A 17,714-nucleotide genomic window follows, 5' to 3' on the forward strand; every position below is an offset into this window, starting at 1 on the left:
ACATATCATTTTTTATGATTAGGACAAACAATTTATGTGGTTTGAGCAGAGAGTATAGGATAATTCTATTTATTATACATCTTATACTCTTTGGGTTTGAATAAGACCATTATTCTGTAGATATGGCAATTGAGTAAAAATTCTCAATGAAAGAATTCTTAGTAGCTCTACACAATAAACAATATCCAAAGATGTTGCTACGGTATGATGTTCGAATAACTCAATTTCACTGAGCAGATTAATAAATTACCTTTTCGAAACCTTCAGGACATTCATGAACACAAGAGCCATTGAACACGAAGAAGTTGGTGTCGTTGTTGTTCTTGATTATGTTGGGATCAGCAGTTGTATGATTTTGACAGGTCTCAGTGTAGATGCATCTTCTTTCCAGCCATTTCACTCTGTAACGAAAATAAAGGAAGTGAATATTCATTATCACAAAAGATACAACACATACAACATTGAATTATAATATTTGTCAAGAAAGTGGGTGATCCGATAGAAACTGTATCAGTGATTTATCATAGAATACTTATAGAATATGATGTGAGTAACATCTTTGGAGAAAAGGGTACTGATTCTATTAGAATTCAAATATATTGGACGTGAACTCGTGAATTGGATTGATTGATATTTATGTTCTGAATCAATTACAATCGTATATGCAGCTGAAGATGACAATGTGTTGGTTTCAACACGATACTGCAGTACTGTACAAAAGTATAATAAATTTAAACTAGACGAAAATACAACTTTGTTTTTTTACAATAAAATATTCTAATACATATACATTCGGCCTATTTATTTGTAGAAATTCAAGTCGTATTCCACATTTACCAAGCATTCGTTTACATCCCTTACATATTTACTACATTGAACAGTAGATATTCTATTTCGAAAATAACATTTGTATTGCGCGTCAATTTGAATGATGGAGCTCTTTGCCGCTTTCAATTTCCTCACACATCAACCATCAACTGGCGCCACCCAGCGGATATAACAGTAACTATTGGAACAACAGACACATAGCTGATAGAGATGAATGAACCCGCATTGCAAGAGAGAGATAAAGTGAGAGAGACAACATGCGTGAGTTGTAGTAGTAAAGTTTCTCTCCACACAAATAAACGTAGCCGAAATATCCCTTTCATCTTGAAAATATTCCCGCTCACACTTCGCGCATGCGCATAAGGTGCTAATTAAGATGCGGTCTATGTTGCGCAAAGAGGACTACTCTATGAAATGGAAATAGCACTCCGAATAGAGGAGCAAGAAAGAGGGAGCACATCCAAACAAACCTTGAATTTATGGCGCTGTTTTTTATTCTTTGTCCAGAGAGCAATGACAGACAGTCTGCTGGATGATCAAGACAGGAACTATCGAGGTCAGGGTCGACTGTGCTTTGTTTACCAATATAAATAAATTAATCGAGTTTCATTGGCTTCCTCTCAAATCATTCAAAAAATTCTTCTGTATCTCTGCTTGAACTGAATTGATCGAAGAAGTAACTTACGTTATTTCTAGTACGAAGATGGAATATCATCGTATTCATGAATGACGGAGTTTGTTTATCGGGAATCGATGTCTTCATGAGTTATGTTTATTCTAGTTGTATCAAGTTCTCGGATATTTATAAGAATGATGAAAAAAATTCTAGTCTATGTAGTTGAGTTGTGGTGTGTTTTGTAATCGTTACAGAGTTATAAAATGAATAATCAAATTGTCTCCAATGAGAAGGGAATTCTGCATTTTCTTGTAGCTGAATCCAATTAAATGTAGTTAATCGCATTGAGCTGCAGCTTACATCAGTAACATGCATTTTCTAGTAAAATCACAGCCATAATTTATAATCCAATAGCTGGAAGCGTTTGAGAGATAAAAGCGGTAATGTAACTGATCTTGCACTTTCTTCTTGTTCCTTCCCAACTTTGAACGAACTTAACTCCATCTATACTTCTTGTCCTTCTCAACTTTGAACGAACTTAACTCCGTCTATACTTCTACGTACGATACAATCAATAGAACTCATTAAAAGCTCGGCCAATGAACGGTTCTCACCCTTATATCAATTTAATTCAAATACCTTAATCTAGCACGTTTATCACTGCAATGTACTCTTGTGAAATGGAATTAGATAAAATCAACGGAAAGTCATAATACAAGCAGCATTCACTGAGAAGTTCTATTGGAAGTGGAAAGTGGAAGTTAAAGATCATTGAAACTTGCTTTATACGTGTAGGCCAACTAATTAGGTAGATGAGAGTTTTGTAGTTCGAGCAAAAAATAATACAAGTATTCTAAGTACATTGGTTGGAACTTTTATAGAGTTACTAATTACTCGACTGCTATTACTCAAGTTTAGACTATAATGAGTAATCGAATGTTGAAACTTGTTCTCGACGTTGGTTGGTAGATGGAGGTTTTAAAATTCAGAGTGGTTTTCTTGCGCTGATGATATTCTATGTCGATGTTGACTCTCGTTATCATCTACTTATAGCATATATGAGAAGATACTGCCATAGAGAAACAATAGCGTAAGTAGATTATCCCATGGTATAGGGCGTTTATGTCGCAACTTTTACTGTTATCTCAAGCCGATAGTTCATGTAATTCTTTTCCGTGAAGCTGTGTGTCACTGGTAGTCTCTCATATTGTGCCGTTCATACACTCTCACCCCAACAAAACAGTAAAAATCGACAATAATCGGCTTGAGATAACAGTAAAAGTTGCGACATTAACGCCCTATACCTACTTATCTACTTATGCTATTGTTTCTCTATGATACTGCTTTCGTATATAAATTTCTCAAGCCTGGTACATATTCTTATTCTGGGCTTCAGAATAAGAATATGAACCTTTCAAAACGGGATGTAATGTACTATTATGAATAAATCATTTCACAATAATTGTTCTCCTAAAGTTATAGTGAGGAGGATGATTTATTTATTATTTTGGAGAAAAGATTCCACAGTCTCCTCCATTCCAGTAGAAAAATTCAGAAACTGTAATTTTACTACGTCTCACTTCATGCTCAGGCTTTATTCCTATTCCACCACTTAGCCTAATTACTGGTCAACATTTGAAGCTCAGAACAATACCTCTCCATAATTTAGCCTGATTTATCTTATAAGAGTCTTTTCTCCTAACTCAAACCTTAGTTTCCTACAATCCAGCTGTTGTCATAACGCAGAAGAAGTTTCCACCTTGGAAATCAGTGCAAGTACAAAACCAATAACTCTATTGAGAAAACTCCCATTCCTTTCGTTGTTAATCCTGTATTCAACAGCCATCTTTTCTAGCGCAAGGTACTCACTCCTTTGTTGGAAAAAGCTACCTCTTTAATTTTTTCCTTCCTCATTCCTCTGCTCCAGCTTTTATAATTCAATCTTCAGTCCAATTCCGAACTTTTCTATCCTTCTCAGGCAAGATTGTGCTTTGCTTCATACTCAATTTTTTTGAGCTTACTCGAATTTACGGTGAAAACCCTATTGCTCGGATTCTTTCTTTGTCAATGAGTGATTATTTATTGTATTGTAATCGCTGCTAGAACAGTAAATTGAATTAGTCAGGAATGAATTACTAAGATTAATAATACTTATATTGTAATAGCTGCTTTCTGTGCAATGATTCTCATAATGCCTCTTTGTACAATAACTTGAATGAGTCAATTCAAGCATTTGTAGAAATATATTGATTAAGCAATCTATTTAATATAGCATTTATTGTAAGGACAGAGTGCAAGGCTCTCTCTGCCACAAAACGCTTGAATATTATTAAAGAGATTTGATAATTTGAAGTAGCAATTCAACTGTGTTATCAATGGATGTGCCATTAAAAATAATACTTATAATAAGTTGTTATGTTCCATCCAGTGTTAACTCATGATTATCCATAAATACATTATTGTATTTCAAATTGAGATTTAACAGTTGATATTATATCTTACATTTTACTTACGTAATGTACAGAAAACTGTGTAATCTTCTTCATATGACGTACTGTATTTTGATATTAATTCTGGATTGGAATAAGTTCTTTTATTATGGAAGTAGCGCAGAGAGTCTCATAGAGACTTAAATTCTATGTTTCACAGTCTTGAGTCTTCGAAATGTTACATGTTTGTTGGCTTGGTTTAATCCAATGTGGAAACCACATACAGTACATTCTAACTTTAAACGGTATTATCCTCCGAAAATCGCTAATTGCATCCACACTTGTGGCTCTGTAGGTCTCTCGAATGAATGCAGTTTTAACATGTGTTTGTGCAACCGGGCCTCAAAGTTCCAAACAAAATAATGTAGTTTGTATGACTCACGTGCCAGGAGGACACTGTCGGACACACATGTTGTCCGGCGTGAAGACTCCGCGACAGGCGACACACTCGTGTGCCGAGGGACCGTAGCAGCCACCCAGACACAGCGGGTGACACTTTTCGGGCAACTGGCCGGCGACGGTCACTCCGGTGTCGGACAATTGTGCTCCGTCACCCTGCTGCGTCAGTTGGCACCGTTTGGCGTTCCAGCAGTGCTTGCAATTCGCCGGACATCTGCCGCAAAGCTCGGGTGATTTGTTGTGCTCTATCCACCAGCCCATCTCCGACAGCGACAGCCAGTCCACCGAGTTCACGTAGCATAGTTCTGCAAAAACAGAAATGAAAAATAAATGGGATTAGTAATTTCTATTCAACTTTAGTATAGAAAGTATAGAAATAGAAAATCAAATACTTTAGTATAGAAATATAAAGTTTCAAATTTAATTTGTTTTTTGATATATATTTTCTAGAAATTAGGCCTACTCGTTTACTACATTGTGAGGATTGATTATTTTTTTTATTATTTTTTGTTGATTCATTCACCAGAAACAACTACAGCCTTACTACAAAGTGAGAATTGATGGTTTTCTCGTTTGTTGATTTATTTTCCAGAAATTACTACCAGTACAGTATTACTACAACTTGAGAATAGATAATTAATTCTTCTTGTTTTTCTATTAATTTCTCCGGATTTTTTTGGCAAAAATACAAAGATTTTTAGATTTTTTTGGCAAATATTGTGATAAAAAGTATTCAGATACAGTATTCAGACCAGGATTTTTAATTATTTTGAACAGTTATGTTTTATTATCCAGAAATTATTACAGTCTGACTAACCACCACAGAATACAGTCATACTAAGACCACAGAATACAGCAGTTTTAGTAGTTTTCTACTGCAGTTCTATTGCAGTTCTACTGCTATTATAGTAGTTTTCCCTGCTAAGACTGAAAGATTGAGGATTCTTTGTTATTGTTGACTTCTTTTCAAGAAACAAAGTTGTGACAACTTATCATAATTTCTTCTGCAGAAGCCTAAATGGAATGTCACCTTTACTCACATTAACTGGGGAAAACAAATTTACAGTATCTGATCTATTCAGTGAATCAAGCTGTCCTCCCATCACTAGATTACAATGGCTTTGTTGCGATAGTTTTATCTGTGGAAAATTGCAATATTTCAATAGATGGAGAGAGAGAGAGAGAGTGCTTCCCAGCTTCCAAGTAACCTTGACTCTCCTGGTTGAAAGATTAATATTCGGAAAAGAAACTTTTCTAATCATAAAAGTTTTTCAAGTGATACAACAATCCTTGTAAATTACTTGGGGGTAAGAAGCACAAGGAGTAAGGAATGATAATCTTTGCTTATCTTGTGAAGGAAGACAATAGAAGTCTACCTATCTTACACTGAATCACTGAAGTCCAGTGAAGATGTCTAATATCTTTAATTCAAATGAAACAATAGAATGACAAGTAAACAGAGATATATAATAATTTTCAAACTGAACAACACAATCAGAGAGATTATTGTTGCAATGCTACGCTGGGAAAAGTAACAATGGAATTCAATTTTTTAACATTCAATAACAACTTGCGAAATAGTCTGTACAAGAAAATAATGTTTTTAAATCGTATTACATGTCAGAAACCAAAAATCAGTATCTGTTATAACTAGTAACTTTATGAGAAATTTGAAAACCACAAAAACAAGTCCTACAATGAGAGTGAAACCACAGACCACAGTATAGGCCTATCAGTTGAGAGTACTGTACTTCAGATTGACAGTGAATTACAATGTAATACACGAGTAATAGTTTCTGAGCATCTTTTGGGGAATATTTTAATCGAATATAAATGCAACTGACCGCAATCGACGATATTCAGTTCAATGTAGAACCTTCTTAAATCTAGTTTGAAATATGAGTAGATAAGAGTCAATATTTTTTGAATGATCTATATAAATAAAAATTGAGCCTCAAATTTTGACATTCAATAACTTTTTATGTGTGCACCGAATTTGATGTTTTTTTTTAGTTGTGTTTGTTATGTTCAGGAGCAGGTTCATGGCCTATCAAATTTATGATCCGACTTCAGAGCTCTTTCCTACGGTCCTTCAAAGTTTACATGTAATCCTTATGGGAGAAGATTTGTGAGCTGGCCACACACAGAAATAAAAATCAGCTGTTATAATCATTGCGTCATCTAACAGCCGTCGGTAGATCTGTTTTTCTATTTCCTTTCTACTGATACACAAAATTTCAATTCTAATAATAATGCCGCGGTACGAACGACGTCCAAACTTGGGTCGTAGAACTCGAAATTAACAATATGCACGGGAAAATCAGCAGAAGAGATATACTATTCAATTTCCCAGCAAGCTGCATTCAACTATATCTAAAAATGCAAACTGCTGCTCAACTAACTAAGCACATAGGAAGTCCATATTGAGATATAAATGTAAATACTGATTGTTGAATATTTTTTATAAAAATACAGTGCACCAGATTGAGCTAAGGCTAAGCACACCTGAGGAGGCGCGGCTTGGTGATACAAAGTGTTCTTCTTATGGAGATTGCCTTATCGTACCGTTCCACGCCATGCCCGATTCAGTGTGTGTGAGTTCTTCAATTCAAACCAATAAGCAAGAAGCACCTGGATGCAAAATGCCGCATCGAGCCTCCTCAGGTGTGTATCAAACTAAAGTTTGTCATGAGATGCATTAACTATTTGGCGGTACGAAGTTCGCCGAGCCAGCTAGTAATAAATACATCTCCAAACACTCGAATACCGTACACGTGACATTACTGTTGTATCTAATACTGATTTTATGGCCATATGGTCGGTCAGTCATGCTTCAAATGGGGATAATTATGACATTACCCAGCTTTTTGTGATGGTTAGCCTGTAGCCTTTTTAAACTATTCATTCTTTAGAATTTCGTCGACAATTAATGTTTGTAACCTATATTGGATACTTTTCGAGAGAGCTGAGTGCTCTAGTTACAATCAAATTTGGAAAAAAGCCAAATCATCCAATATGCAGTAGATGAATTATTATTCCAAAGGCATGTTTAAGCTGAATGATTCATTCATTAGATACAATTGTTTCAAGGCTACACAAATTCTTAATATCAGCAGAAGATGAATGCTTCAAGATTTTTCGATTGCGTATAGACAGAGACAAATAAATAGGACAAAGTTGAACAGTATCTTCACTCTATGGTGTAGAGTAGGCTATCTCTACGCAAACTCATAAACTTCCCCCAGACTTCTAACAAAATCAAATCTGGCATATTTTCAACTGCATCCGAGTTCCATAAACGAGGACATCAGCCTCTTAGGAAATAATGACTTCAAACTGCAGTGGAAATTCAATGAATCCTCGGAACAAACCACGCATTCATTATAGTAGAAGCCGTGGGAAAAGTGAGTAAAGTAGTTGCTAGAGTCTACTAGAATGAACGTGTCTGCTCTTAGCTTGCCAGTGAAATGGCGCGGCATGTCTGCTAGCAGCTTGTGCCAAGAATTGCAGCAAACTGCGCCAATATTATCCCAGACAGATTTATCGCGCAAATTAAGTGCGGAATTGTACCAACTGAAATGGGCAGACAATGATAGAACAGCGGGAGCGAACTGCTGACTTTTGAATGAGAAATTGTTATGCGGTTTGAGAGTCAGCGGCTTGGTAGGCAGAGCAGTTGAAACAATTCACTTATTAATCAGCGGTCTGAGTGAGTCATGAATAGTTGATGCCTGGGAATGTCTCCAATCTCCAATTTCACTATTTGATCAAAAGCAGGAGTTTGTTTCTCTACAGTTGCAGATGTCACGTTTTTAGTCTAATTTGTAAAAAGTTTATTAATACAAAAACAACTGGAACTTTATGGTTTTTTAGACAATTTGAATGGTATCAGAATACCTACCAGAGATATGCTTACAACCTTCAAGAATTCAGATTTTCAGCTCTAGAGAGTTTCACCTTCCTCATATATTTCATGGGAAATGAAGTAAGGAGGATGGATAACGAGTTTATGTTTAGTATATATTTATATGCACGAAATATCGTTACTATTCACATCTGCAGAAGAAAATGATATCAACGTCAATTATTGGGAAAATGTGCACAAAATTATTTTAATTTAAGTGATAGTAGCTTACCTACAATTTAATTTGGACTTGTAGTAAAAAATTGAGAAGGGACAGTTCTGGGCATAAGCCTGTTGTGCCTTCTCACATTATGTGTAATTACTGTATATGACTGAATAAATAAATAAATAGAATGGATAATACAGTTCACATGGTTATCAGAATATTATCAACAAAACACATTGATATTATTTATCCTATCAGAAATAATGTTGAAAATATGAATAAAAATGTTGAAATAATCAGCTTTATATCACGTCCTATAAAAAATGATTATTGTTTATTATTTTATTGAGAAGATAAATTATGAGTTGACACGATATCTTGCATTGAAACTGTCTTCACATTACTTCTAATGTAATAAGATAAGTTGACACAAAGAAAGCAATTTATTGACTACATTTTTCAAGACTTGTCCAGTAATTAATCAAATGGTCCCCATAAGGTTTTCAACAAGATATGCTCACTACAAGTATTTTGCATATAGCGTGGGCAATCCAATGTGTCAAAGTTACTTGTAGCTGGTCAGCGACCACCTACCAAGCATTATTTTCTCACTTCTTACCAGCCAGTTCTAGTGTTTGATTAATCTTATTTCTTTCCTACTCTCCAGATTCCTGTTCTCCTTTACTCAGTCTGTATCACCCATTAACATGACAATGTGTGCAACCATGTAAAATGCCATAAGATTGTCCTCTTTTATCATTGTCAAAGATAAGAATACCGGATGATAGCTGGCAGAGCACAGAAATTGCATCCTTCCACTTTCGCCGCCGCTAAATCCAGATTTATTATCAAGATCCTGAACCTGCACAACTGCAGGGGGATTCTAAGCTAAGCCGTTTACCTTCCAAGGTGAACTTGGTTTGCAGAGTTTACACGCATCTCAAGATCAAGGACGACCGATGAGATAACGAGGTAATCGCTTACAATTAAGTAGATCGATTAAATAACTTTGAGTGAAGTCTGTTCAGCTTTGCGAAGAATGTTGTGCATCAACAAATAAACCATAAAGTATGTAGGTGGGAAGCTTGTACCATTACAGAGTTGGGTAAGGTGTAGCCAGTTTCTTACAAAAACTTCTTACAAATCAGTATACACAACGTGGGCTATGAGAATTGTAGACTAATAATATACCTCTTCAGGGTGGAGTTTGTCTAATGAGACTGAATATACAAATCGGAGAAGTCTGTAGGCGATTGCTAGGAAATGTCAGCAGCAGATGTCATTCGATAATTTCCATTCATTGATGACTTATTAGAGTGTGCTTCGAATTATTTGATCGACGATTTTGATATACTGTATGTTGTTAAGTGTAAAAAAAATTATAACGGATTAAAGGTAGCATTATTGAATAATAATACGGTAGAACTCCAATCATCCGAATTAATGGGGACCGGGACTTTTTTTCTAATTGCCATTGGAGATTTGTTATTGCACTATTTTTTATTGAATTAAATGAAAGAAACATGTTTTAAATATAAATAAAATGTACTTATGTACAAGTTTAGAAATGAAAATCATTGTTTTTTAAACAATATACCACGTGTTTAACCTACACTGACTTCGCGGAGGGAAGGACAATAGTGAGCGAACGCGCAAACACTGGCTTCGCGGGAGGAAGAATAATAGCGCACTTTGGATAGACTTTTTTTGGACAATTTTTTTCTGAAAGTGATTCGGAAAGCCGGAGTTCGGACACTTGGAGTTCTACGGTAATAAGATAAAGTAGAATGTTTCTCTGGAAAATATACTGAAAATCCATCTATTATTATCAAAACAAATATCATACGACAAATATTTTCAAAAAATTCAAAATTTCTAAAATGACTCATTGGAATATATTTGCGGTCATTAATTAATTGAATTGATGATCTGATAATTCTATGATTCTTGGTGAATTATTATTTCTTAACACGTTGGCTGCCGCAATGCATAAGAAATGACATTCCCCAGGTGCCACAACTAAAAATTCTTGTATGGTGCTCCAAATAAATTGTATATTAGTGTTATGTAGCTAAAACATGATTTTGAATATCAAATCAGCTGAAAATGTGAGTTCACCGGTGATCCTCATGGCACACAGTTCATACATTAGCATCCCTGTGCCATGAGGATCACCGGTGAACTCATTTGTTTTCAGACCAATTTTTGAATGTAGGATAGGCAATAATAATTATTTTGATGATGGGTACACATTATTATTATCTTGAATAATACAAAATACAGAATAAAAATCAAAATAAAAGTTTACACAGTTTGAATCTTACTAACCTCACTTCCGGCAGAAATATATGAATGTTGATGAGTGCACAGCTCAATGAGTAATATCAATGAAAGATAATATTCAACAGTGCTATTTCACAATGAAAAATAACATACACTTAAACTTCACACAGTTTGAATCTTACTAACCTCACTTCCATGCAGAAATATATGAATGTTGATGAGTGCACAGCTCAATGAGTAATATCAATGAAAGATAATATTCAACGGTGCTATTTCACAATGAAAAATAACATACACATAAACTTTACACTGTTAGAATCTTACTAATATCAACGAAAGATAATATTCAACAGTGCTATTTCACAATGAAAAATAACATACACATAAACTTTACACTGTTAGAATCTTACTAACCTCACTTCCATGCAGAAATATACGTTCAGACTAATTTTGTAATAGATGTTCAAAAAAGTGCCACAAGGTGGCAGCAGCGTACAAGCAATGTTACTTGATATTCTTTGAGTGCCAATGTACAATATCAAGCCATTATTGCCATGCCAGAATAAGTTATACCCAATAAGGCAGAACGATGCATGAGGATCCACCGTGGATCCTCACGGCACACAAGTAAAAATTGTTGAGGATCACCGGTGATCCTCATGGCAGCCAACGTGTTTTAAACATATAAAATATTTTTGACAGTTTTGAATCTGGGTGTTTATCAATATCCCATTTATTTCAAAACATGAGAGAATTCCAAAGGTGTGTTACCTGTTTTGATATAAATACTCCTTCCTATTCAGTGGTGTTCATAAATAATGCGGGACATTGATTTCAGTCTATTCAATGAATACAATCAAATAATAATATATACAGTAGTATTGGATTGGAGTGATTTTCCACAGTTATAGTGAAAACCATATCTCAATAATAGTGAATTGGAGACGAATTTCCACACAAATATTACGCTCTTGAGAAAAATTTTCTAATGACGATGAGAAAGGTACTTGATGAAATTACCTGCAAAAATCTATCCTTGAGTTGATTGTGAGGGATACTTCTTCATCAGACAGAGCTGAAGATATTTGGATCAAATATTGAACTCAACCAGTCCTACATAGCGAGACACATGAAATGTAAAGTCAAATCAATTAGATGTAAGCCCACCTATTTGTTGTACCTTTATAACTTATATGGTATCACATGCTTGCAGTGAGTTTCAGCAACAAGTTCATTAGTGAGATGTCAAGAGCGATAACATAACATATCGTTGACCGCTGAAATATAAATCTATACAGTGTTAACTTCACACTCAATTATATGCAAGTCGTAGCCTAGGGCTGTACAAGTGAATAAGAATCTCCCAAACAGGTAAGTCGAGGTTATTAGCCAAAGCGCATCATAATCTCCAGCTGAAAAAGAGTTCTCATTTTGAAAAAATCATAAATTCCACAGCAAACAACTCAAGCGCCGCTGCATCTGTGGCTACTGTAAGAAAGAACTAGTTCTCTCTAAGAAAGAACTGAGAAGTTTTTAAGGTGTGATGCTCACTGCTGTATAGAATGAAATCTTACGATTACTATTTGAGTCTTGGGAATAATTTCGTCTATTACAGAAATTAGCCTGATTCACTTTTTTTCAATTCATAGTTGAAGAATAGAAGAGTCGGAATGAATAATGCATGCACTACTACTACAATGCGTGTAGCAGGTCTATATGGAGAAAGTTGGAAGTTAAACATTGTTGCAAAAATAATCACATGTAAAAGATGTAAAGTTGATAAAATACGATTGTAAATGTTCAATATGATTTTCAAACTCAACTTATGTTAAAATTCAACTCCAATTTGAATCTTAATCAAATCACTCATATACCTAGAGAGTTATAATATTCATAATCCAAGCTTCAATGTCACTGTCATTCTCAACAAAATAGAACTGTTACACATAAAATATCTAAACCTTATGAGGTTATAATACATTCTTATCAAATGATAAGAATTTGTAAGATAAATATATACATATTGATATAAAAATCGGAGTACCTTTTTTAAAGCTCTTTATTCGCGACATATTTCAACATAATTATGTTAATCAATACTGACTTAAAAATGACATTCATATTTTAACACATGTTGTGAATAAAAAAAATGTACTAAAAGGGAACTTTGATCGCTCAGTTCCCAGATAAATCAGGATATCCTTCACCATACCAAAAAGTTGATATTGATATATTATAGTGAGTAATAAGATTGCACGCCAACATTAATTTACACTCACAATATTTCCAGGAGAAAAAAGCATGCAATGCAGAATTGCATTCACACTCTCCACTCTGAACCAGGAATTAATTCTTTTCTGCATAGAGTAACCGACCTAAAGCCCCGTATTTATCCCCTTTCATGTTTGTTAAGTTTTAATCACATCTTTGTGAAAAGAGACACCATTTCCGGAATGCTCTAAATACTTTTTGTATGCACAGTTTTTTGTTCTTAAGAGTGTAATTTATCGTAGGATGTAAGAGATTAAAATCAGACCTTAGTTAACTTTTTCACAGCGGGTTTTTGCAGTTAGTAGCCGTTTTTCTACTGACCTTTTTCTTGTTGGTGAATTAAGCCACACCAACTGCTCTACTTTGTAGAACTTCTTTGCTGCACTTATCCACCTTGACCAAGTACTTTTATAAGTAACAAACACTTCCAATGTATTAGACCTTATTGATTGAGTTGTTAACATGACTCTGCCGTTAAAGTATGCATAAAAAACGTTACATTTTGCAATAATTTGTTTCCTCTGTCATTCCAATTCGTGGCTTTCAAGAAAAACTTCATTTCCGGCTGAGTTTTAAAATGTTATCCTTGTCAATACACATGTGGTGAAATAAATGTTCCACCTTTATTTTGTACAATGAAGATAGGATTTGCAGCTGTCACTATTCATAAGGGTTCCTTCAATAATAAGGAAAACCTTCTTAATATTACCTGAAGAAATTTAATCCAGACATTGAATGCTCAAAAAAATGTATATAGAGGGAAAAGTTTGAAAGTCAATATTTCTAAAACTTTGCAGCTGTATTGGGGCTAGGAAGGAGTTGCATCAAGCAAACTAGCATCTAAGACTTGGAACTGTGATGAAAAAGACAATCATATAATGGATGCAGAGAGTTTATTATAAACTCCGCACAAAATTACTTCTGACTTGGGAGCGACATGCGCAGCAGAGAAGGCATACTGAGGTAGGGATACAACGGCAGTATCAAATTTTATGTTTGCAGCTTCATAACTCATTCTGTATAGTAGCTGGGGGTCCAAATTTGGCTCCGACATTTCTCAGGTCAAGCTTTATCTATGATGGAAATTTCAGCCAAATCTGAGATACTTTTTGTTTCAGTGTGTTTAACGATTTGGGTTTTCTCAATTTTTGTAAAGAATAAAAATCGCTCAAACTTCGTGATCTTATGGTCTTTGATGCGAGGAACACGAATCTGAATCTGGAATCAGATTTTCCTTACTGTTCAGGAGATATGACCATTTGAAAATTTGCAAATTTTCTGTTTGCAGCCTCATAACTCACTCTGTATAGTAGCTGGGGGTGCCAAATTTGGCTCCGACATTTCTCAGGTCAAGAGTCCATGGAGTCCATTTAGATACCGTAGTCCATGGTTTTTCTTAATTTTTGTGAAAAATAAAAATCGCTCAAACTTCGTGATCTTATGGTCTTTGATGCGTGGAACACGAATCTGGAATCAGAATTGCAAAATTCCTTACCGTTCAGGAGATATGATGTTTGCAGCTCCATAACGGCGGATGTTTCCGTTCTGAACCGGCCAGCATTCTTCAATTTCTAGTGAGTAGGCTGGCTATTCAAGCGCTCATATTCCTCCAAGTGAAAAGTTATTTTGTACGGAGTATAGTAATGATTATACCAGCTATTGGAAATGAAAACACTGGTTCAATTTGTTCTTCAAAATATCACATCTGTATCAACTCCAAATGCAAAAATAGTCTCATTATTTTTCTCTATTCTATTTCAATTATATTGAATAGCCTCTAATAATGAATTATTATTAATGAATATTAAATCATTGATGGTCATCTGAAATCTTTCAGGTAACGATACTATCCGAATAGCACTCTGGTTTATTGGAGTTCTATGCTGGGGAATGTATATATTTATTACTAACATACTAAATACGGCAAAAATGCATCCAGGTTGATCATTGATGAATGATAAGGAGACTGGGTGGTCTCAGAACCTGTTTTGAGGATAAATATGAATGTGGATTTATAAAATGTGAATTCTATTTACTAGATGAATCCAAGTAATCCACAAACTCAACCTCACATAAATTATATGAATACAGTATATGAAAGTAATAATATTGCACGTTATTAATATTCTGCACCGCTCAATGCGCTCTATGTAATAAATCAACCTTGAGTGAAACATTTTTCCACACTCAAGGCTTCATTGACATTGAATGCTTGCTTGTAAACGACACGTCACAAGTCACTCACAATTTGCATCGTAAGGTCGTAGACAGATTTCTCACGCGGTTATTGGTCTTTGCTACTGATTGATTCATTAGAAAATCGCATGTCAACTCCACTCGTTGTATGTGTTCATGATGAATAGTATATATGTATAGTAGCACATGCTAAATACTGTGAATTGTCGTCACTCTGTACGTAGTTTGAATAATAAAATACTTTGAATAATCACTGCAAATGTACGACCTTGGTTGAAACGTTGGAAGCTCAAGCAAATAAGTACAGTGTTGGAGTGCACTAGTCTTACTACGATTACTACTACAAGAGAGAGAAACTCGTATTTCATCTATGCAAACAACGGGGATAAAAATAAACAGACGGGAGGCTAAAAGAGAATGAGAGTTGACATGTACAAGATGTCAAAATAATCGATCATTCAGATTAGCGTACATGCTTTGATCGCACCCATGAAAGTGACCATAAAATTAAAGTGACATGTGGAAGACTTGGTACATTGCCAAGCAAATAAAGCGAGTGCACTTGTTGGTCAGTTACAAAGAGATGTATAAAACTTTATGATTCAACACTGAGAGAAATTGCAATCAAATTGACGGAAGCGGTGTTTTCTGATGTTTGAAACGTACTTTTGAGTAAACAAGAAACGGGATTTGAGCAGTAGTGGTGATTCACCGTTGAAATTGAATTGATACGAGAGAGGAGAGACTGAATCAAAGGATTGGAATTTCTGTTTACAATAAATTCCACCAGTGATTGGCGGAAGACGGAATGAGGGAGAGAACTTCTTTCAAACCTCTACTACTCAATCATTGAATGGATTAAAACCACCACATTATTTCATCCATTGACGGATGCACTAATACAACTGAACAGAAATTGAAGTGAATAATTCTTTGAAAAAACTTCATAAGTTCAATAAGAACCGAGTTATTTTATTGTTAATCATCATCCAAGCTAGTTTTGAGATTTCGTCAAGGTCTATGAATCAAGGTTTTTTTAGACCTTGGTTTCGTTCCCTGCTTCACTATAGTACTGTGATAGGTGAGATCCCCCGTTTTCATCAACACAAAAACTAGATTTTAGCGACAGTTGATCCTAAACAAACAAAAAATCACATTACAAAACCAATTTTTTATCATCTGAATAGATCTAACTGCCTCTCAAACCTAGATTTTGTTGCTATCAGGCATGCAAAAATTTCAAAATTACAAACATTCTCCGGGGCACCCCAGACCGCCACCCGAACAATTATTGAGCCCACTCAAAGTTTTTGATAATTCAGTGCCTGTGTTCCAAATTATACATTTTTTTGAATGATTATAGATAGCACTTGAGTGAATAAAATAAGGACTAGAACCAATTTCCGGTAAACGCTAATGTAAGACAACTTCAGTAGAAATATTTCAAAAGTTTTGAAAAGATAACTTCATGATGTAGAACACTGATACTATCGTAGAGTTTTCCCAAATATAGAGCAATTTTCCATAACAACAATAATTTTATATTAAACAATCTAAGAATAATTCACAACGATGAAAATGATCCAGACCCTTGGGATATCCTTGGACACCTTGACTATTAAAGTAGCTTTGAATACACTTTATCTTTCAGATATCGAATGCTCTTCATAATAATTCAAGGAAGAGATAGTGAGTTATGAATGACTTCCTTTTGATTTGAACTGATTAGATTCTTTGACAACTTATTCTCAATCGCTCTTGAAGATGGAGAGACAACTTCTAATCAGATCGGGAGTTAGAAAACAGCCCTCAATATCCATAGAAATTTCCAATTTTCCCACCACTAGAAAAACTTAACATTTTCCTGCGGCAATAATATTTGCATCTCAAAAGATCTTATTAACTCTTTTCCTAACCAGAATACTGGAACTCAGAATAATCTCAAATTCCGATGTCCTTTTTGAATGGAAACCACTACGGATATAAATGTGGAATTGAGTCGCTTTCGGAGAAATCCGTTGATATGAAAAAACAGCAGTGTAATAATATTTTTAGATCGTAGTCATATAACCGATAAAAATGTATCTTATTAATATATTTATTCCAAACTCATAAATGAATTTAGAAGTTGTTCCTTTCATTGATAGTTTTAATTAAACTCATGTCCTCATCAAATCCAATGGATAAATTAGAGACAATTTATGCTTAGAGTCCTTCCAGCTTAAAATTCAAACTCTAAATACGTGGAAGCATTCAAGATCATGTGACAATCTTGAGAAATAAAAGCGAAGAGAGTTAGTTCTTAGAAAAAGTAAAGCATAATCGAAAAGAAATCTACTATTTTGTTAAGAATACAACCTAAAAAATGTATCCATTGATACTATTATTGAGTTTATCATGTTGAATCGAGTAGGACTTTCCATATTTCGAAGGACTTACTACAATGAAACTCCGTAGAATTATTTTTAATAAATGCTTCTAATAATATGGTTATGATCCATTGTTCACTAAGAGATGAATGTATACAAAGGAATTAATTAGATGTGCTGCTTCCATGTTTTA

The 17,714-nt window shown here is 34.7% G+C and overlaps 1 protein-coding gene across 2 annotated transcripts in view; it reads right to left on the bottom strand.

The window, feature by feature from the left end:
- LOC111047475 (insulin receptor) overlaps positions 1 to 17,714 on the bottom strand; it is a 203,590-nt gene that overhangs the window by 5,261 nt on the left and 180,615 nt on the right. For both annotated transcript variants that reach the window (XM_039437651.1, XM_039437652.1), the window contains 2 exons: positions 4,316 to 4,637; positions 251 to 401 (listed from right to left, as the gene is read on the bottom strand). In XM_039437651.1, the coding sequence (XP_039293585.1) occupies positions 251 to 401; positions 4,316 to 4,637 (473 nt within the window). The remainder of the gene's footprint in view (positions 1 to 250; positions 402 to 4,315; positions 4,638 to 17,714) is intronic.

The sequence above is a fragment of the Nilaparvata lugens genome, chromosome 11 (assembly GCF_014356525.2).
Source record: "Nilaparvata lugens isolate BPH chromosome 11, ASM1435652v1, whole genome shotgun sequence".
NCBI classification, from domain to species: Eukaryota; Metazoa; Arthropoda; class Insecta; order Hemiptera; family Delphacidae; genus Nilaparvata; species Nilaparvata lugens.